Source organism: Pelobates fuscus, chromosome 4 (assembly GCF_036172605.1).
Source record: "Pelobates fuscus isolate aPelFus1 chromosome 4, aPelFus1.pri, whole genome shotgun sequence".
Lineage (NCBI taxonomy): Eukaryota > Metazoa > Chordata > Amphibia > Anura > Pelobatidae > Pelobates > Pelobates fuscus.
Window position 1 is genome coordinate 333,695,555 of NC_086320.1, and position 22,450 is coordinate 333,718,004.

The window sequence follows — 22,450 nt, forward strand, 5'->3', positions numbered from 1 at the left end:
ACGGCAGCAAGCTATTTTTTTTTAGATTCTTGTCCATAGGTTTTGTTTCTTTTAACAATTCAAAATTAAAAAAAAGTGTATGCCTAACTATGCTTAACAGCGTGCGTGGATTGAATGGAAATGTGTAATGCCGTCTGATGGTCATAACCTAAAGAACTTTGTACCCAAAAGCAAAGTTTTGGAATGTAACGCTTTACATCGACTTCTTCAAAGCCAACAAATTCTGCAGTGCTTTACAGTGGGTGGACGAACAAACATGTAGTTTTAACCAGACAAGTTGGACACACAGGAACAGAGGGGTTGAGGGCCCTGCTCAATGAGCTCACATGCGAGAGGGAGTGGGGTAAAGTGACACAAAAGGTAAGACAGTATTAGACTAATGACAGTTGCAAGCGAGGAATCAGTTGGGAGCTATTAACAATTTAATTTATGCGCTTTTATGAAGAAGTGGGTTTTTAATGATTTTTTTAAGCAGTGGAGACTGGGTGAGTATCTAACGGAGGAGGGAAGCGAGTTCCATAGTAACGGTGCAGCCCTCAAGACGTCTTGAGAGCGAGCATCAGAAGTGGGAGTTCAGACAGAGGATAGACGTATGTCTTCAGCAGAGCATAAGGGCCTACACAGGACATACTTGTGTATTAGGGGGGATAGATAGGAGGGAGCAGCATTATGTAGAGATTTGAAAGCAAGAACCAGAATTTTAAATTGACCCCTATGTCTTACAGGAAGCCAATGTAGGGACTGACAGAAGGGTGAGGCGTGGGAGGTGCGGGCGGACAGGAAGATGAGCCTTGCCGCCGCATTAATTATGGACTGTGATGGCGCAAGTTGGGTGAACTTAAGACCACTGAGAAGCGGATTACAGTAGTCAACGCAAGAAAGGACAGTGAAATGGACCAGCACCTTAGTCGCATCTGGCGTTAAGTAGGGTCGGATGCGCACAATGTTTTTGAAATGGAAGCGACAGGATTTGGAGATAGACTGAACATTATGCGTGAAGGAGAGGTCGGAGTCAAAGAGAACAGCTGGGCAGCGAGCCTGCGTGGTGGAGCTGATGGTAGCACTGTTGACTTGGAGGGAGACAGACACAGGAGTAGCAACACTTGAGGGAGGAAAGACCAGAATTTCAGTTTTGGTCAAGTTGAGTTTAAGGAGGTGGGCAGCCATCCAGTTAGAAATAGCAGAGAGGCAGTCAGAGATACAAGACAAGAGGAACGGGGAGAGATCAGGAGAGGACAGGTAGATTTGCGTGTCATCTGCCTATAAATGATATTGGAAGCCAAAAGAGCTAATGAAATTACAAAGGAGATAGAAAACAGTAGGGGACCAAGGACTGAATGTTGGGGGACCCCAACAAAGAGGAGTTGGGGAGAAGAAGCAAAGCCAGAGAAAGAGCACTGGGAGAGATAGGAGGAGCACCAGGAGGGAGCAATATTTTGTAGACCAATATTGCGGAGGATGAAAAGAAGCTGTTGATGATCAATAGTGTCAAAGCCGCAGACAGGTCAAGGAGAATTAGGATAGAGTAGTGACTACGAGATTTTGCAGCGAGTAGATCATTGGATACTTTGATCAGTGCCGTTTCCACAGAGTGCTTAGCGCGGAAACCAGACTGCAGCGGGTCTAGCAGAGAGTTGGACTCAAGTAAGTCTGTCAATCTCGCATACACGACTCTTTCAAGGATCTTGCATGCAAAAGGCAGTAGCGAGATAGGGCGGTAGTTGGATGGGGAGTTAGGGTCAAGGTTGGGCTTCTTTAGAATTGGGGTTATAGTTAAATGTTTGAAAGAGGAGAGATCTCTGATTGTAGAGATCTTGTCAGTGAAGTGAGTTGCAAAGTCTGAGGCGGTCAAGTTAGAAGGTGGAGGAGGAACAATAGGGCGAAGAAGAGAGTTAAATGTGTGAAATAGTCGTTTGGGTCCGCGGGAGAGTGTGGTTATGAGGGTATTGAAGTAATTTACTTTTGCAGAGGAAAGAGCTAAGCTGTATGAGCGCAGCATAAATTTATAGTAGAGAAAGTCAGATGCACAGTGAGACTTTCTCCAACAGCGTTCAGCAGTTCTGGAGCATTTTTTGAGGTATCGAGTCATCTTGGTGTGCCAAGGTTGTTGTTGGGGGCGCTTGCTGTGTTTAAATGTAGGAGGTGCCATGATGTCTAGTTGAGAGAAGAGGGTGGAATTGTAGAAGGAGGTTGCAGAGCTAGGACAGGTGAGGTTTGAGATAGGTAAAAGAAGAGTTTGGAGATTAGTGGAGAAATGCTCTAGGTCAAGACATTGGAGGTTTCTGTGAGATTGATGTTCAGACGGTGATGTCAATTGGGTCTTAGGTATGCTGATGTCAAAAGTCAGCAGATGGTGGTCAGAAAAGGAATATTGGAGAGATTAGAGTCGGTACAGAGATTGGTGAAGGGGAGGTCAAGAGTGTTTGCCGCTGTATGGGTTCTTCATCATGAAATGGTTACGCGTGATGGTGCGGAAAACGGAGTTTCTTTATGAAAAATATGTCTTGTCAATGCCTTCAAATGTGCCAATTTTTCTGAAAAATATCACTTTTTTATCTGGCTGAGCAACCATGTTAGGTTAAGCTCTACTGTTATCTGACCAACTGCTGCATAGCCTCACTTGCCTGCTGCTGCAAGTTCACACAGAGCAATCACAGCAGCGGGCAAGTTAGATTAAGCAGCAGTTGGTCAAATAACAGTAGAGCTTAACCTAACATGGTTGCTCAGCCAGATAAAAAAAAAGTTATTTTTTTCTGAAAAGTTTGCATATTTGAAGGCACAGTAGAAAAAGGCCCAACATGACTGCTTATCAGAGTAAAAAAAAAAAAAAATCTAAATGTAAAAAAATAAATAAATTATAAAGTTTCAATAAAAGTAATAAACAAAAAATCATAAAAACAAGAAGCGAATATTTGATGGCAGTTGTCTTAAGAATTACCGCCATTGAGTTTATAATGTAAATAGAACCTTTCATTTGACCACTTAGTCCTATACATGACATAATACCAGTAGCTTGTTAAATACCTACATATACAACTGAATGGCTACAATCAGCAATATAACCAGGAAGGTTGTATGTATTTTTGTCTAGTTGTCAATTATATTACAACTAGACAAGACACAGATTAAACCAAACTTGTGATTTGAACAGGTACTGGAAAAACCCTAACCGTTGAGTTATTACAACAATATTGTCTGAAATGTTCCATTTGAATATATGTGTAAGCATACCATTATTCTTGAAAAAAATAAAATCAATTGAGCCAACAAGAGGCTGTTTGCACTAGATACCACAATTACTTAGTTTTATCAAACTTACCAATGTCACAATGGAAAGCGTGCATCTTTATTTTAGGGGACTCAGCTGTCATGGACTCAAATATTATTTTGCTATAATTCATTTCTTAAAATTTGTAGACAAGACAAGAAATCAGCTGCACAGTGACCATAAATTAGGGACATTTATTGAAATCTTGAGATCTAAGGAAGGACCAAACAGGGCATAATCTTACTATGAAGTATGTAAGGTTTACAGATTGGAGCTGAAAAGGGGCTGAGGAGGGGGCATTCATCAAGTTTTGCTTTGGGTTTAAGCCATGGGTAACTTTTAAACATAGCACAACTCTGGTATCAAATAAACAATCTTCCTCAACAGCTAGTGGCAAAGAGTAAGCTTGCATGTGTGGGTGCATCTATTTGACTTATATTGCTCTAAGACTTAAGTAGTCAAAATGTGTATTCTTTACTGCATTTCTTTCCAAGCAGATATTAAATGGAATAGTTTAACCCCTTAAGGACCAAACTTCTGGAATAAAAGGGAATCGTGAAATGTCACACATGTCATGTGTCCTTAAGGGGTTAAAAAGACCCAAATTAGCATTTGAAAGAAAACTACCGTATATACTCGAGTATAAGCCGAGTTTTTCAGCACATTTTTTGTGCTGAAAAACCCCAACTCGGCTTATACTCGAGTCAATAGTCTGTATTATGGCAATTTGCATTGTCATAATACAGACTGGGGCTGTCAGAGAGTTTACTTACCTCTCCTGCAGCTCCTGTCAGCTCTCTCCTCCTCTGCGCCGTCCGTTCAGCACCTCGGTCAGCTCCCAGTGTAAATCTTGCGAGAGCCACGCTCTCGCGAGACTTACACTGTGAGCTGGCAGAAGAGCTGAACGGACGGCGCAGAGGAGGAGAGAGCTGACAGGAGCTGCAGGAGAGGTAAGTAAACTCTCTGCAGCCCCCACAGCCCCCCACTGAACTACCAATGCTGGACCACCAGGGAAGGAGAGCCCCCCTCCCTGCCATGTATCAAGCAGGGAGGGGGGATGAAAAAATATAATAATAAAATTTTAAAAATAATAAAATAATGAAATTAAATAAAAAAATAAGGAAGAAATAATAATAAAAAATATTAACATAATTAAAAAAATAATAATAAAATTGCCCACCCCCCACCAAGGCTCTGCATCACACACACACACTGCACTCATACACACACACACCGCACACATACACACACACACACACTGCATTCATACACACACACTGCACTCATACACACACACTGCACTCATACACACACACACACACACTGCATTCACACACACACACACTGCACTCATACACACACACACTGCACTCATACACACACACACTGCACTCATACACACACACACTGCACTCATACACACACACACACTGCATTCATACACACACAGCATTCATACACACACTGCATTCATACACACACACACTGCATTCATACACACACACACTGCATTCATACACACACACACACTGCATTCATACACACACACACACTGCATTCATACACACACACACACTGCATTCATACACACACACACACACTGCATTCATACACACACACACACACTGCATTCATACACACACACACACACTGCATTCATACACACACACACTGCACACATACACACACACACACTACTCATACACACACGCTGCACTCATTATACACACACTGCATTCATTATACACACACTGCAAATACATATTCAATTAATATATTTTTTTAGGATTTAATTTTATTTAGAAATTTACCAGTAGATGCTGCATTTTCCACCCTAGTCTTATACTCGAGTCAATAAGTTTTCCCAGTTTTTTGGGGTAAAATTAGGGGGGTCGGCTTATACTCGAGTATATACGGGTAAATAACATAAATGTAAATAAATATGAACAGCACAAACCAGTGCTTACTCCAATGGTTACATTTATATAATTTCTGCTATTTATCCAAGGTTTGTACTTCATTGCTAACAATACCAAAATAAAGATTCTCAAAAAAAAAAAAAAGTGTGAATTGCTTACCTTAGCACCATATTTTGAGTAGTTCATTTCCGTTAGTGTTACTGGACGTAATTTGTCAATGTCTCCAAAGGCTACACCTGGGACGTACAATGCGCATACTATGTGGACCCACCTGTGGTTGGAAACAAACAGAACAAACCTGTAAAGACTAAATTATAATTTCTATTTGTAAGAATAACCAGCAATGGTGATAACTAATAGAAAAATAACATATTGAAATGTTTGCCCCCAAAAGGAACACTTATAGGAACAGTTAAACAAGCAGTTATTTATCAGTGCTAACTATAGGTACTTCTCGTCTTATTTTATAAAAAGTTCTGATTTGAAAAGGACCGCTAACTGCCACTTTTATAATTTTGAATTGGGGAGCATTGCTGAAGTAAACCCACTGCCTGGTTCACAGTACGAGTGCACTGTGCTGCCCAAGGACAGTTTCCTAGTGTCCCAGATGCAAAACACTAAATTGGGATGGTGGGACAGAACCCTAAAACAGGGACTGTCCTGCGAAAACGAGACAGTTGGGAGGCCTGTACTTGTCATAGAAAACCACCACTGACCATGTAAAAAAAAAAAAAAATATATATATATATATATATATATATATATATATATATATATTTATAAGCGGCAAATAGGCGTATATGGAGTACGGATCCGGCAGAAGCCTAGGATAGTATAAAGGGAGCAAGTCGGTTGTAGTGTGCCGAGACCGACGATACGGTAGGCCTGTAAATAAAGAGGGCAAAAATGAATAATCAAAGATTTAATACAGTCAACAAATATATACAAATTAACCAGACATTGCCTTAAATGCATTACAGTATTTAATTCCTGGAAGGATTTTGAAGATAGGAATCTAGGACCGAAAGTAGACACCATTTGTTGTGGGTAGGATAGTATGTTATCTCTACTGTTGGTGCGTGTTGACTCGTTTCGGAATGTGGTAGAGCCAGTAGGTAATGATACATGTGTTTATGTACGTGGGATCGTTAAAGACAATGATATGTCTGAGTGGTGGTGATGGTAGTGGATTCTCTGGCCTGAGAAAGGCATAAAAGGCAATGTGTATGGCTGGTAATGGCCGACTTGGTAATATAATTGAATGGTTGTAGATCTAATAGGTCCGATAAGGATGAAAAGTTGGATGGCTATTGGTAATCTCTGAGAGGAACATGGGGGAATGGATTCCTGAAAACCTCTGAGTATATTCTTGTCTGGTATGATAGCATGAAGTTATGGTAGTTTTGGCCATAGGTTATCCTGTGTCGTTGAATGCCTGTAAGATATATAATTAATGGTGTGTGAGATAGTTGAAGTTTAAGTTTAAGGTGGCAAAAAGAAGCAAAACCTAGGAGAAATGTTATGACACAGGTTGAGCTATGTCGTGTTCCAATGAGATTCTTTAAGCCGGGTGAAAGGGTGTGTTATGTGTTCTACAAGTATGGGACGAAAGTGCTAGGTGGGATAGTGCATGCTATGCTGCATGAGTATGTCTAATCCATGATTTTGTCTCTGGAACGAAAGAGTGGCCGTGACTGTATGGACGGCTGTAGGAAGCGTAGAAAGAACATGCCTGGAATATGAATGAGACAATTGTCGGCAGGGATGTATACCCCCGCCTGGTACATGAAAGTAAAAGAAATGTGATAAGTGGCCAACCAAGTGAGTTCCCCAGAATTATCATGACCTTATGGATGAGTAGTGGCGTACCATGCCAAGTGGTTAAGAAATTTCCCCTCATGTGCAGGTCTGCTGTTGCTGGGGTGTCTAGGGATATCCTCTGATCGTCATGTTGGAAGTGTGGAAAAAAAGGGGAAAGTACTCTGGATGTGAAAGCGTGGTCTTGTGGTATGATTGGCATGGCAAAATTAAGGAACCTGGTAGGGATTGTAGTTCCTTGCAGTTGTAAGTGTCACGTATTCATCCGCTTATAGAAATGTGGTTAATGACATTTACTGTCCACACAGGAAAAGTTGTACCGAGCAGCAACCTAATCCACAGAAGGGTTAATGCTGAGCAGCAATATTTAGGCCCAGTTCTCATCCTGCTCAGTGCCCTGTCGTGGTTTCCCTTGTGGTTGTCAGAGAGCGCGTTCCTGTTATTAGTTTTCTACCTGGTTTTTGACTTTGGCTTTGTTTATTGACTTCTCTATATTCTGGTATCCTGACTCCTGCTTTCCTCATCGCTGCTTCCCTTTCTGTGTTCCCTGACCTCGGCTAGTATTTTGACTATTCTATGTACGTTAAATCCGGCCATTCTAAGGACCGGTAATACGTTACTTATTTGTCATCCATGCTACACAGTTCTACGTGCTGGATCAAACAGTAATCCTGACATTACGACATGGCCATAGATCCTGTAGAACTGTGTCAGCACATAGCTGCTTGCGAGAGGAAATTAGAGGAGAATGATCACCACATGGATCAATTCGCACAGGCTTTCAGTACGCTTCTCGCTAGAACGGCACATCTGCAGCGTCTCCACCTATAGCACCTCTAACCTGTGTACCTCCACCCACTGTTAATAGGACTCCTAGCATCTCCTTATCGCCATCCCTACAGTTTGATGGCAATATCCAAGAATGCAGGGGTTTTCTTAATCAGGTGGAGTACAATTTTGAGGCCTCACCAGGGCCGTTCCCCACGGACAGAGCAAAAATTGGTTATCTAATGAATCAATTAAAGGGCAAGGCCCTTGCCTGGGCTAATCCGTTGTGGGAGAGTAATCGGAGCATAGCTCATAATTACCAGGAATTCTTTGCCGAATTCAAGCTCATGTTTGAGCCATTGGGTAGAGAGGATGACGGCTCCACTGCCCTAATGCACATCAGACAAGGTAACCGGTCTATCTCGGATTATGCTATTGAATTCCGTACCTTAGCTTCCGAGGTAGACTGGACTAACAATGGGTTAATCTCAGCATTCAAAAAGGGTCTCTCAGAGACTATACTAGATGAAATAGCCGCTAAAGAATTACCTAAGAGTCTTAACGAATTTATTATGTTTGTCATGCATATTGATAATAGGTTAAGACTCAGAGACGTCACCAGAAGCAAGACCAGACGTACGGCTATGTCCCTAGAACCTCAATTCTCTAAACCTGTTTTGTCTAACCTCCCTGTACAGTCCGAACCCGAACCTATGCAGTTGGGGGTCACTAGACTGTCGGAGGGCAAAAAACAGTATAGGAGAAGGGAGGGGTTATGCCTAGAAAGGGACATATGATAACTAATTGCCCAGTGCGTCCGGAAAACTTCCACACCTAAGAACCTTAAGGGGACAGATCTTAGGTGTGATGGAGTTGTCCTCTAACAAAAACAAAAGTAGATTCCTCCTTGAGGTATCTATTTCCCTTGATAACAAGAAGTTTTCTTGCAGTGCCCTAATGTCCAGTATATTAGGGGTAATGAGATACAGGTCAGGGAGAGACCTACGCTGCTATCTGTAGAGGCTATTGATGGTAGACCACTCACACAACGCTTATAACCCACGAAACTGTCCCTATTACGATCTCTATTGGGGCCTCCCATAGGGAGGAGATGACGTTTCAGGTTATTACTTCTCCATCATGTCCTATCATATTAGGGTTTCCGTGGCTGAGTAAGCACAATCCCTATATTGACTGGGCTAATGGGGAGATATTAGAATGGGGTAAAGAGTGTATGGGGAGATGTATAAAACCAGTACTAAAGAGATTGGGTACTATTGACCTTCCCACTACCACTCCACAAACTCCTGGAGTTACCATAGAATACCTAGAACTTCAGGAGGTGTTTAACAAGGCTCAATCCGATGTATTGCCTCCCCACAGAGCATATGACTGTGCCATTAACCTGTTTCCAGGCGCTATGCCACCTAAGGGGGCAGTTTATGCCTTATCTCCCCAGGAGAGTAAAATAATGGAGGAATACATCAAAGAATCCTTGAGCAAAGGGCACATAAGAAAGTCATCCTCACCAGCTGGTGCAGGATTATTTTTTTGTTGAGAAAAAGGGTGGTGAGTTACGCACTTGCATAGACTACAGGGAACTTAATAAAATCACTGTAAAAATGCATACCCTATACCACTAATTTCTGAATTGTTCAATAGACTTCAGGGAGCTAAAGTATTTACTAAGCTTGACCTTAGGAGCGCTTACAATTTGGTTAGAATTAAAGAGAATCATGAGTGGAAGACGGCATTTAATACCCGTAGTGGACACTATGAATATCTGGTAATGCCATTTTGGTTATGCAACGCCCCGGCCGTATTCCAAGACTTTATAAATTATGTACTCAGGGAATTAATTTACTCATTTGTCTTGGTTTATTTGGACGATATTTTGGTGTATTCCCCTGATCTTCAAACTCACCATTCCCATGTGAAATAGGTTCTGAAGACGTTGTTGAAAAAAAAACTTTATTGTAAATTAGAAAAGTGCATATTTGACCAGCCTGAAGTTCACTTTTTGGGTTACAATATCTCTGCATCGGGATTTCAAATGGATCCTAAAAAACTAGAGGCTGTACTACACTGGCCATTACCCTCTGGTTTAAAAGCCATTCAAAGGTTTATTGGTTCTGCCAACTATTACAGAAGATTTATCAAGGGATTTTCATCTGTAATAACCCCAATCACTAATATGACTCGCAAAGGGGTTAGTAGCACGGTATGGTCCAAAGAGGCTGTGAATGCTTTTGAGACTCTTAAACAAAGATTTGCCTCTGCGGACATACTAAAACATCCCGACACCAGTAAACCTTTTATATTGGAGGTTGATGCATCCGAGACAGGGGTAGGGGCTGTTCTCTCTCAGAGAGAAAGCCAGGGAACACCATTGCATCTTGTGGCTACTTCTCCAGAAAGATGTCTCCTGCTGAGCGCAACTACGATATTGGCAATAGAGAACTGTTCAGTGGTGTATTCTGGTTTTGTGCTGCCCTAGGCAGGCCAAAATCAGGCGCCCCCCTCCCACCCCCCCGCGCAACCCCACCCAACCCTTCCTCCCGCCCCGCATTCTAAATACACACACACACATTCACTGACAGATACACACACACTAACAGACACACTCACACTCAGTAACAGACACACTAACAGACACACACTCACTCACTTGCAGACACACACACTCACAGGCAAACACACACAGTCAGACACACAGTCAGACACACACACAGACTAATAGACACTCACAGTCACAGACACTCTCACAGTCACAGACACTCTCACAGTCACAGACACTCTCACAGACACACACACAGAGACACTCAGACACACACAGACACTCTCAGTCACAGTCACTCTCACAGACACTCTCACAGACACTCTCACACTCACAGACTCACTCTCACACTCAGACTCACAGACTCACTCTCACACTCACACTCAGACTCACAGACTCACTCTCACACTCACACTCAGACTCACAGACTCACTCTCACACTCAGACTCACAGACTCACTCTCACACTCAGACTCACAGACTCACTCACAGACTCACTCACAGACTCACTCTCACACTCACAGACTCACTCTCACAGACTCACTCTCACAGACTCACTCTCACAGACTCACTCTCACAGACTCACTCTCACAGACTCACTCTCACAGACTCACTCTCACAGACTCACTCTCACAGACTCACTCTCACAGACTCACTCTCACAGACTCACTCTCACAGACTCACTCTCACAGACTCACTCTCACAGACTCACTCTCACAGACTCACTCTCACAGACTCACTCTCACACTCACAGACTCACTCTCACAGACTCACTCTCACACTCACAGACTCACTCTCACACTCACTCACAGACTCACAGACTCACTCACAGACTCACTCTCACTCACAGACTCACTCTCACTCACAGACTCACTCTCACTCACAGACTCACTCTCACTCACAGACTCACTCTCACTCACAGACTCACTCTCACTCACAGACTCACTCTCACTCACAGACTCACTCTCACTCACAGACTCACTCTCACTCACAGACTCACTCTCACTCACAGACTCACTCTCACACTCACACTCACAGACTCACTCTCACACTCAGACTCACAGACTCACTCTCACACTCACTCTCAGACTCACAGACTCACTCTCACACTCACTCTCAGACTCACAGACTCACTCTCACACTCACTCTCAGACTCACAGACTCACTCTCACACTCACAGACTCACTCTCACACTCACAGACTCACTCTCACACTCACAGACTCACTCTCACACTCACAGACTCACTCTCACACTCACTCTCAGACTCACAGACTCACTCTCACACTCACAGACTCACTCTCACACTCACAGACTCACTCTCACACTCACCCACATTAAAAAAAATTTTTTAATTTATTTAAACACCCCCCCCAGCCTCCTTACCTTTGGGAATGCTGGGGGGGGGGTGTCTCTGCAGAGGTGTGTTTCCCTGGTGGTCCAGTGGCTGCTGGGCGGCGCGAGAGCACTTCCTCTGAGCTCTCTGCTCAGCTCCCTCGCGCGCCGCCCGCAGAGTGAGGCTGGGAGCCGGAATATGACGTCAGATTCCGGCCCCGCCTTCCAGCCTCACTCTGCTGGGGGGCGCGCGAGGGAGCTGAGCAGAGAGCTCAGAGGAAGTGCTCCCTCGCCGGCCGCGCCGCCCAGCAGCCACTGGACCACCAGGGAAACACACCTCTGGAAGTGCTCCCTCGCCGCCCGACCGCCCAGTATGTCAGTTAGCCGCGAGGCTAACAAGGCATTTGCCCTGGGCATTTGGGGGCGGCGTTTTTTGCCGCCCCCTGGAAAATGCCGCCCAAGGCAAATGCCTTGTTTGCCTCGCGGCTAATACGCCCCTGGAACTGTTGGCCATTATTCTTGCCCTCAAGGAGTGGCGACATCTTTTGGAGGGTTCCAAGGACCCCCTGTTGATCATAACCGACCACAAAAATCTGGCATATATAGGGGATGCCAAACGTTTGTCTTCCAGACAGGCTAGATGGTCACTGTTCACGTTTTAACTTCCTCATTACTTATAGACCTGGTTCTAAAAATACCAAGCCTGTCCAGGCAATTTGATAATGAGTCAGCTCCGGAACAGGTGACATCTATTATTCCACCAGAGTGTATTATTGCTACTACTGTCCTCTCATTGTCTTCTCCACTGCTTGGTACCATACTGGAGACCCAGCCTCAGGCGCCCAGTGGTAAACCGTGTGATAAACTGTTCGTTCCCCTATGTGAAAGGGTTAATATCATGAAAGTGTTCCATGACAATATAACTGCTGGACACCCGGGCATCAATAAGTCCACTGCCGCGATCACTAGATCATTTTGGTGGGATTCACTCAGGAAAGATGTAAAGGAGTATGTGCAGGCATGTTCTGTGTGTGCAGTTTCTAAGGTGACTCATGCACTTCCTTGTGGCCTGTTGCAGCCTCTTTCTGTTCCTGAGATTCCATGGTCCCACTTATCCATGGACTTTATTGTTGAGCTTCCAAGCTCTGCTGGGTTCACTACTATTCTCATGGTTGTAGACCGATTTTCTAAGATGGCTCACTTCATTCCTCTCAAGAAGTTGCCATCTTCGCAAGAATTGGTCCTAATTTTCATACGTGAAATTGTCCGTTTGCATGGCATCCCTCACAATACTGTCTCTGATAGGGGCTCTCAGTTTGTGTCCAGGTTCTGGAGGGCGTTCAGTAAACAATTGGGGCTTGATCTCTCCTTCTCCTCCTCCTACCATCCACAGACCAATGGTAGAGCTGAGAGGGCTAACCAGTCATTAGAAGTTTATTTGCGTTGTTTTATTAATAGCACACAGGACAATTGGTCCGAACTACTCCCGTGGGCCGAGTTCGCTAGAAACAATGCTGTTCATGACTCCTCTGGGCACAGTCCATTTTTTGTCAATAATGGTAGGCATCCTACGGTTCTCCCTGCGGTATTTTCTGATACTGCCATTTCTGCTCTGGATGAGCGTCTGGCCTCCATTCGGGATACCTGGGTTAAACGGAGACCCCATTATGTGAATGAATACGGTGACATCGGTCAAGCATTCGTTTGGCATATAGAGATGGTGCTACAGACAAGCCGGTAGCTAAACACTCTTTGGCACAGCAGCATCCCCTATCTTCATTAAAATTTACAGCCATTGACCATATACCTTTACCAAGAAGAGGTGGTGACAGAAGCCGTATGTTATTGAATAGAGAAGCATACTGGATACATGAACTCAATACAGTGTCCCCTCGAGGACTTAATGAGAATTTGTTGTTTCATTCATTCCTTTAAGTCATACCCAGCTTGTGTATTATTGTATATATATTTATTTTATATATATTTTTTTACATATTTTTAAACTTCACCGTGTAATGGCTGTTTAGCACTTTCCTAGTAGCACTTTATACAATATAGGCATTTCTCTTGTATTAATAATAGCACATGTGATCACTTTATACTATTAGATTTAATAAATAGGGTTGTATACCACAATTTTGTATTTGTTATTTACCATTCATTAGTCACTGTAGCCATTTTTACACATGGCACTAAATATTTCTGCCCATATTAACTCATCTAAACTATCATCTAAAGTATCCTAACATTATTTATTGGACAATATTGTCATTGTTTCATATAGTATTCACTTTATTATATCTCAATATGTACTTTATTCACTATTTGGCACTATACATTGGCACTTTATTACTCTTAAAGCGGCACTGTCATGCCGAACTTACCTTTCCTCAATCTCTTCCTCTTCTCCGCCTCTCTCAGGATCTGTTATTCTTTTCTTCCATTCTTCTTTAGTTTTCTTTAAAATTATAAGACAAAGTAGGGACTCTTTGCCTTATGGAGGATTCCTCCGCTTGACCAGCTCTGACCAGCGGAGGAGCAAAGTGTGCTTCATTTCCGCTGGTCAGAGCAATTTTCCCATGATCCCTAGCTTTCCTCCCAGTTCCCACAATACTTCCTGTCAGTATTGCCGAAAGTCCTGTCACTTAGACAGAACGCCGGCAAAACTGCCGAATTGCATCCTAACAGAATGATAAGAGTTTCTCCATTGGTGTTAGGGCGCAATTCGGTACTTTGATCGTATCGGAATTTCATTCTAATGAATGAAACTCCGATCCTATTCATTGCTGTGGCTGCATCTTGCAGCCGCTTAGTAGATAACTCCCTAATTCCCACGGTATCAGGGAGCTATCTACTAAAAGGCTGAAAGACCTGAATTGGTCTTTCAGCCAAATGTACTAATACTAAGTAAAGATTACTTCGTATTAGTAAATAATATGCCCCTACTCGCTATACCGCGAGTAGGGGCATGTCTAGTAAGCAGTGAGCAGCCTGTGGCTGCTCACTGTAAAAAAAAAAAAAAAAAAAAACACCTAATAACCCCCCCCCCCCCTGCGCGGGGGTTAAAGATGGGGGGGACCTACCGTCCTCCCCCCTGGCCCCCACCCCTGCGCTGTGGGTGGGGGCCCTAATAAAATAATAAGGGGCGGGACCTACTGTCCTCCCCCCCTGGCCCCCACCCCTGCGCGGTGGGTGGGGGCCCTAGTAAAATAATAAGGGGGGGACCTACTGTCCTCCCCCCTGGCCCCCACCCCTGCGCGGTGGGTGGGGGCCCTAGTAAAATAATAAGGGGGGGGACCTACTGTCCTCCCCCCCCTGGCCCCCACCCCTGCGCTGTGGGTGGGGGCCCTAATAAAATAATAAGGGGGGGGACCTACTGTCCTCCCCCCCTGGCCCCCACCCCTGCGCGGTGGGTGGGGGCCCTAGTAAAATAATAAGGGGGGGACCTACTGTCCTCCCCCCTGGCCCCCACCCCTGCGCTGTGGGTGGGGGCCCTAATAAAATAATAAGGGGGGGGACCTACTGTCCTCCCCCCCCTGGCCCCCACCCCTGAGCGGTGGGTGGGGGCCCTAAATGAACCCCCCCCCCATTAAGGTGACTAGGGGTCCCAAGCCCCTAGTCACCCCCCCACCCAAAACATTCAATCCCCTACCTACCCCCCTCACCCTAAAAATAGTGAGGGGGGAATAAAATAACTAACCTGTAAAAAAAAAAAATTAAACTTACCATTTGACGTCTTCTTTTTTCTAAATTCTTCTTTCTTCAGCCCCCAAAAAAGCCAAATAAAAATCCATCATACCCGTCGCACTTTAAAAAAAAAACAAAAAAAAACCGAGCGCAAAAAAAAATTAATCCATGTTCACCCATGGAGGGCACGCCGCGTACTGAGCTCCGCAGGGCGGATCAAGGCTTATATAGCCTTGCCCCGCCCTGCAATTAGGCTTAGAACACACTGATTGGTTGGTTTAAGCCAATCAGAGTGCTCTGTGTCATTTTACACAGCGTGGGAAAATTCAAAAGAACTTTCCCACGCTGTGTAAAATGACAGATCACTGTGATTGGATGGTTTTCAAGCCATCCAATCACAGTGCTCTGTGTCATTTTACAAGCGTGGGAAAATTCCAAAGAACTTTCCCACGCTTGTAAAATGACACAGAGCACTGTGATAGGATGGATTTCAAGCCATCCAATCACAGTGCTCTGTGTCATTTTACAAGCGTGGGAAAGTTCTTTGGAATTTTCCCACGCTTGTAAAATGACACAGAGCACTCTGATTGGCTTAAACCAACCAATCAGTGTGTTCTAAGCCTAATTGCAGGGCGGGGCAAGGCTATATAAGCCTTGATCCGCCCTGCGGAGCTCAGTACGCGGCGTGCCCTCCATGGGTGAACATGGATTAATTTTTTTTTGCGCTCGTTTTTTTTTTTTTTTTTTTAAAGTGCGACGGGTATGATGGATTTTTATTTGGCCTTTTTGGGGGCTGAAGAAAGAAGAATTTAGAAAAAAGAAGACGTCAAATGGTAAGTTTAATTATTTTTTTTACAGGTTAGTTATTTTATTCCCCCCTCACTATTTTTAGGGTGAGGGGGGTAGGTAGGGGTTAGAATCTTTTGGGGTGGGTGGCGGGTGACCAGGGGGCTTGGGACCCCTAGTCAACTTGATGGGGGGGGGGTTCATTTAGGGCCCCCACCCACCGCTCAGGGGTGGGGGCCAGGGGGGAGGACAGTAGGTCCTCCCCCTTATTATTTTATTAGGGCCCCCACCCACCGCACAGGGGTGGGGGCCGGGGGGGAGGACAGTAGGTCCCCCCCTATCTTTATTTAGGGCCCCCACCCAGCGCTCAGGGGTGGGGGTCAGGGGGGAGGACAGTAGGTCCCCCCCCCTTATTATTTTATTAGGGCCCCCACCCACCGCGCAGGGGTGGGGGCCGGGGGGGAGGACAGTAGGTCCCCCCCCCTTATTATTTTATTAGGGCCACCACCCACCGCACAGGGGTGGGGGCCGGGGGGGGAGGACAGTAGGTCCCCCCCCCCCTTATTGTTTTATTAGGGCCCCCACCCACCACGCAGGAGTGGGGGCCGGGGGGAGGACAGTAGGTCCCCCCCCTTATTGTTTTATTAGTGCCCCCACCCACCGCGCAGGGGTGGGGGCCAGGGGGGAGGACAGTAGCCCCCCCCCCCTTATTACCATTTATGATTTTACAGTGAGCAGCCACAGGCTGCTCACTGTTTAGTGGACATGCCCCTACCCTTGTGCTATTATGGGGGTCATATTGACCCCCATAGAGTGAGGGGGGGACCTGGGGGGCTTATGAAGTGGTGGGGAGCACAGCTCCCCACCGCTTCTGTCTTTACATATTACAAGGAGGGAGCTGCACGTCGGTAGCTCCCTCCTTGTAATAAACTGATCGAACAAACGAACACTGATACTCAGTGTTAGTTTGTTCGTCTGATTTTTTCTATTCATTCATTCGTCTGTCTGATGAATGAATGAATAGATGAAATTCCCGTTCGCATGTCCAGGTGTTTCACTGGGCATGTGCGGGAATCTCACAGTCTGTCTAGTGTGGGTAGATGACGTGTCCCACAGGGACTTCACCTACCCACACAAAGATGGCGGCGCCCTGAATAAAGATCGGGGCAGAAGATACAGATTTAAAAATAGGTAATCTGGGGGGCTTAGGGGCATTTGGGGGTGACTAGGGGGTCAATTGGATGTAGTGGAGGCGGGAGGGGGGTTAAAAAAAAAACGGGATTCGGCATGACAGTGCCGCTTTAAGCACTTTTACATTCCACTGTTATATAGAGATATTTGATCACTGTCTTCCTATTTTTCAATATAGGACTCTCCATATATAATGGGCTTAGATTTATTTGGCATATATTATTATATATGTTTTCATTTTTTCCTTTATTGTGTATTAGATATTTATGAATTTAGCACCAGTAGGTTACACTCTGTTTAAACTTGTTTCCTAGCTCACTGTTGTGCACTCTATAATTATGAAGTATACCCATCTTTTGTAGAGAGGATGGAAATATTTAAGAGGCATTATGCCTTCTATTTTTTTATGTTGAAGTACAAGATTATATTTAGTATCTGCTATATAGTTATTAGCTGCATATCAGCCATATACATGCTCTCTATTTTATCCATGTTTTTATTCACTTCCAACAGCTTTACTGCACCGATCACCTTCTTTTATTCTCGATCGGTGCAGTACTGTGCCGCCCGCCCGGCGTCTCCTAGTTCCCATGGTTGCGCGGCATTGTTGTTCCGTTGCCATGGTGACGCGTATGACGTCACACCGCTGAGTCCCGATTATTGGCCGGTTTCGCGCATGCGCATTGGGATCGGAGGGACGCCGATCGGGCATCAGCACCAGCTGGGGTAAGTCAATTAATTTTTCATCGTCTTTTAGAGTATATAAGTCTGTTTAGTCAGTGTGTTACACATTAATGTATTTTTTTTTATCCTGAGGAAAGCCCTCCAGAGGGGCTGAAAAGTTGATTACATTTTAATGCATACCCATGCATTTCCATCCCGAGAATTTATGCCCCTATTTATACATGACAAAACCTTACTGGCCTTAGCAACTGTAGATTGACATTGCATATTGCTGTTCATTTTTTGTCTATAACAATTCCCAAATCCTTCTCGAGTGTGGTTATCCCTAGTTCACTACCATTTAGGGTGTAAATTGATTGTGCATTCTTAACCCCGAAGTGCCTACCTTTGCATTTCACTATGTTAAATTTCATCTGCCATTTTAGTGCCCAGTCCCCCAACCTATCCAAATCCCTCTGCAGCAAAGCAATATCCTGCTCACATTTTATTACTTTACAATGTCTATTTCAAGATCATTTATAAATATTTTAAATAAAAGCGGTCCCGAAACAGAACCCTGAGGGACACCACTTGCCACTTTTGTTGCTATGAACAATATAGATGGAATTTTCTGCCTATAGAAGTTATTTTATCAGATTCTGTACACATTTCTGGATGGAAGTCTGAATGATTATTGGAAAGACAGAACATTCAAACAAATAATAATTAACATGTAGGGTAACTGCTTGTTGATCAAAGGGGAAATCTGTAAGTCAGTTGAAGGATTTTGTAAGATCATGTAGTGTAAGAAGGATTTGTTCCCCCCCAATTTGTTACAAAATATGAAGTTACTTAAATGTATTTTTATTTTCCACTTTCTTTTGAATGATTAGCTGTAACACAGATATGTGAAAGAATAAACATGATTGCCTTGAGTCTCTTGTCAGCGTCTATTACCGATTAGGTTTAAAGAAAAATATTTAAAATTGGAACGAAGATTTGCATTCGCCTGTTCCTCTCACTGTCTTGCTTGATGCTATTTAACTTTGTACACATTTTTTATTCCGGATATAAGTTAATTTATGTTGCTGATAATAATAAACATTAGCAACAAGGTAGTATATGGATCTAGATCAGTCATTTATTTGAAATTATAAATTTCCTCTACAACAATTTAGAAATTGCAACAAGTGTGACTGTAAAAATGTATCTCCTATATTGTAAGCTTTATCCTCTTCACTTATTGTATCCAATTTTCTTTTGTCTGTCAATCACTTGCTGCTATATATCCCTACTGTATATCTACAAAGTGCTGTGAAATATATTGTGCTATGCAAATGCAAAAAATAATCAATTTTGTGGAAGTTGTCTGTCGAGATAGTTGTCAATGTTTGCAAAGTAAATCGTTGAGTATGAAGTAGGAGCTGTACAAACCGGTCATGAATCAGAATTTGAAATTAAGGATAAAACAACAAATATTCAAAAGTAGTTTTTGGCAATCTACATGACATCAGTAACTAGTGGGAGGCACAAAACAAATCTTTGAACCATTAATCAGTAAGCAACATCAAATAGAAAACGTTATCACAATCAAATCTCCACAATTATCCGTGACCAAATGGGGTGCTGGTTACATTACAAATTTACCCGCTCATCTGTCATTCTATGTACAAATACTCAAACATGTTTAAGTGTTAAAATGAGAGATTTATAGGTCACTGAGAAACAAAACACACACAACTATACATGTATCAGAGTTTCAAAAGGGGACAATTCTTTTTTTAGATGGGGGTGGGTGGAGGAATAGTCAAGGGTCAGGGCTATTGAACTTTTTAGATTTTCTCCATGATCTTTAAACAGATAAGTTTCTAATCCTATTTTAGTTTCAAGACAAACTATTGCCTTTTTTGTTGTGGTCAAGATTTTATACACACACGACAATACAATATACAAACAAATATGCATATGCACGAGGCAAACAAAATAGATAATTTCTATATGAATATCAATGAATTAATAATGGGCAGAACAGCTACATAACAGTTTGAACCTTTTTCAGAACTTTCCTGGACTGTGCAGAGGTTAAAAATTGCCATATTCATCATGTTTTCCAGTGCATATACATTTCTTTATATTAACGGCAACACATTGAAAAGCCCTGTCGTATGTATCATGTATTTAATGCAGGATTCCTCACTGATTACTTAATTTTATACAGCAGTTTCTGAATTCTACATACCATAAAGCAACTATCATGTGCTGACCATCCAGAAAAAAATGGTGCATATGGTAACATGGCAAAAGGTAGATTCAAAAAGTTAATTGTTTAATTGAGCCAGGTCTTGGGTCTTGGATACGTGGGTGCATCTACTTTTAAATACTCTGCTTATTTTATACCATACAGTGCTGCAAAACAATAGACTATCTGCTTTATCTACATACCTACTAAAGGAGGTTTAGTAGATAAAGAATGGAAAATTGACACTTCATAGCACCAAAGTAATAAATACCAGGTGTCAGGTTAGAGGGATGTGAAAGTCGAAAATGTGCAATTGATTATTCTACTACTGTTTTTTTTCCACAAATATCACTACTAGAGAAAATCTACATACCAAATCAGTAATGGCTGACACATTGATAGATACAATACAATGCCAAATCCAGGTCTCATGGCTCTGTAAATTATGAGCAAGCAATTGAATCAACAAAATGCATATTTTGTACTTTACAACCCACACTGTTATTCCTTTATTATTTTTTTTTAATTTTCACCTGTATTTTTAAAGCGAGATAGTATTAAACAGTGAACAGCTGCATTTCACACAAGAGCCAGACTGCAGAGTTCTGTATAATGTGGTCACTTACATTATATATGCTACATAAGTTACATACTTATGTATGCCTTATCAAATTCCTAAGTGCTCTTTAAAAACAAAAACAAAAAAGTGTTACATATGTATCTGTACACTTTAAGAGTAAGGTGGAAATGATCCATTGAACAAAGATATTTCATTCTTGTACTTTCAGGACCAAGCACCATAATCACTGGAGAAAATTGTCATGGTTATGGTACCAGAAGTGCATTGGCTCACCCCAATGTAAGTAATCAAATTGTTTTCTAAGAGCCATTCACCCTGTCCATGATAGCCAGAAACTCTCTGAACTGAATTAAGCCCAGAGGGCTAGGGCCCAGCACACTGGCTGGACTCAGCTGGCTTTTCATGGTTTAGCTAAGCCTTAGCTAAACCATTAAAAGTCAGCTGAGTACAGCCAGTGCGCTGGGCCAATAGAAGCTGCTGGGGGACTCGGAGCAATAAGTTAAAACATTAGCAAACGGTTTAAATACTTCAATGGGAGTGGGGTAATCAGGGCACTTCTGACAATATAAATACAACAACATATTGAAGTGGTTATGGTGGTTGGGGTGTTTCTTTAAGGTACCAACAACAGCCTCTGTTTTGAAGAGGTTAATTCTTTACTGCTATTGGTGGACAGTAAAGGTTAGGCAATATGAGCCTCCGTGTCTTGACATAAAATTATTTTTTTTGTTTTAAGTTTCTTTTTTTTCCCTTCATTGTAATTCTAGTCCTGTTAATTTGCCTCATATATTGCTTTGAAAACCAACATATCAATAAGCAATCATCAGATTTATTTTATTGTTGACTCAAACAGCGAAATGGCAGTCTAATAGGACCCACCTATAAAGCTGCATTTTCAAATAATCTTTTTTTTGTACATATATCTATATATAAGGACATCATGCTGAGGCAAAAGTATTGTATGAAATTGTTGGCAGAAAAGACCTGTTTTATGCAACAACAGAAAAATAGAAACGTCATGTAGTTTTAAAAACACAGTATTATTTATTAGCAAGTCCCCTTTTTATATGTAGATAAGCTTCATAATTGGTATTTTCTGTGTGTGATTTCAGTAAGGCTTTTGACACTGTTCCACATAGAAGGCTCATCAATAAACTGCAATCTTTAAGTTTGGATTCCAATATTGGTGAATGGTTAAGGCAGTGGCCGAGTGACCGGCAACAGAGGGTTGTAGTCAATGGAGTATATTCAAAGCATGGGCTTGTCACCAATGGGGTACTTTAGGGAACTGTACTTTGACCCATTCTCTTTAATATTTTTATTAGTGATATTGCAGAAGGTCTTGAGGGTAAGGTATGTCTTTTTGCTGATGATACTAAGATATGTAACAGTGTTGATGTTTCAGGAGGGATAAGCCAAATGGCAAATTATTTAGGTAAACTAGAAAAATGGGGGGGCGTGTCTGGCTTCCGGTGCGGCTGGTCGCATGGCTTAGGAGCTCCGTCGGCTATACAACCTGAAAGCTACAATTCAAGCATAAACTACCATCAATCTACAGACATTTACGTTACCTGTGATCCCCATACCCAGGAGAGCAAAGAGATGTCGCCTCCTAAACAACTCAAACTTTCGGAGTCGATGA

The 22,450-nt window shown here is 42.9% G+C and overlaps 1 protein-coding gene across 5 annotated transcripts in view; it reads right to left on the reverse strand.

Moving 5' to 3' along the window:
- The window catches only part of PHF14 (PHD finger protein 14), a 325,814-nt gene that overhangs the window by 247,839 nt on the left and 55,525 nt on the right, over positions 1 to 22,450 (reverse strand). For all 5 annotated transcript variants that reach the window (XR_010090781.1, XM_063452421.1, XM_063452419.1 and 2 more), the window contains one exon: positions 5,347 to 5,458. Coding sequence is in view for 4 of the 5 variants with exons in the window: in XM_063452421.1 (XP_063308491.1) it covers positions 5,347 to 5,458 (112 nt within the window). In the remaining variant the exon portion in view is untranslated. The remainder of the gene's footprint in view (positions 1 to 5,346; positions 5,459 to 22,450) is intronic.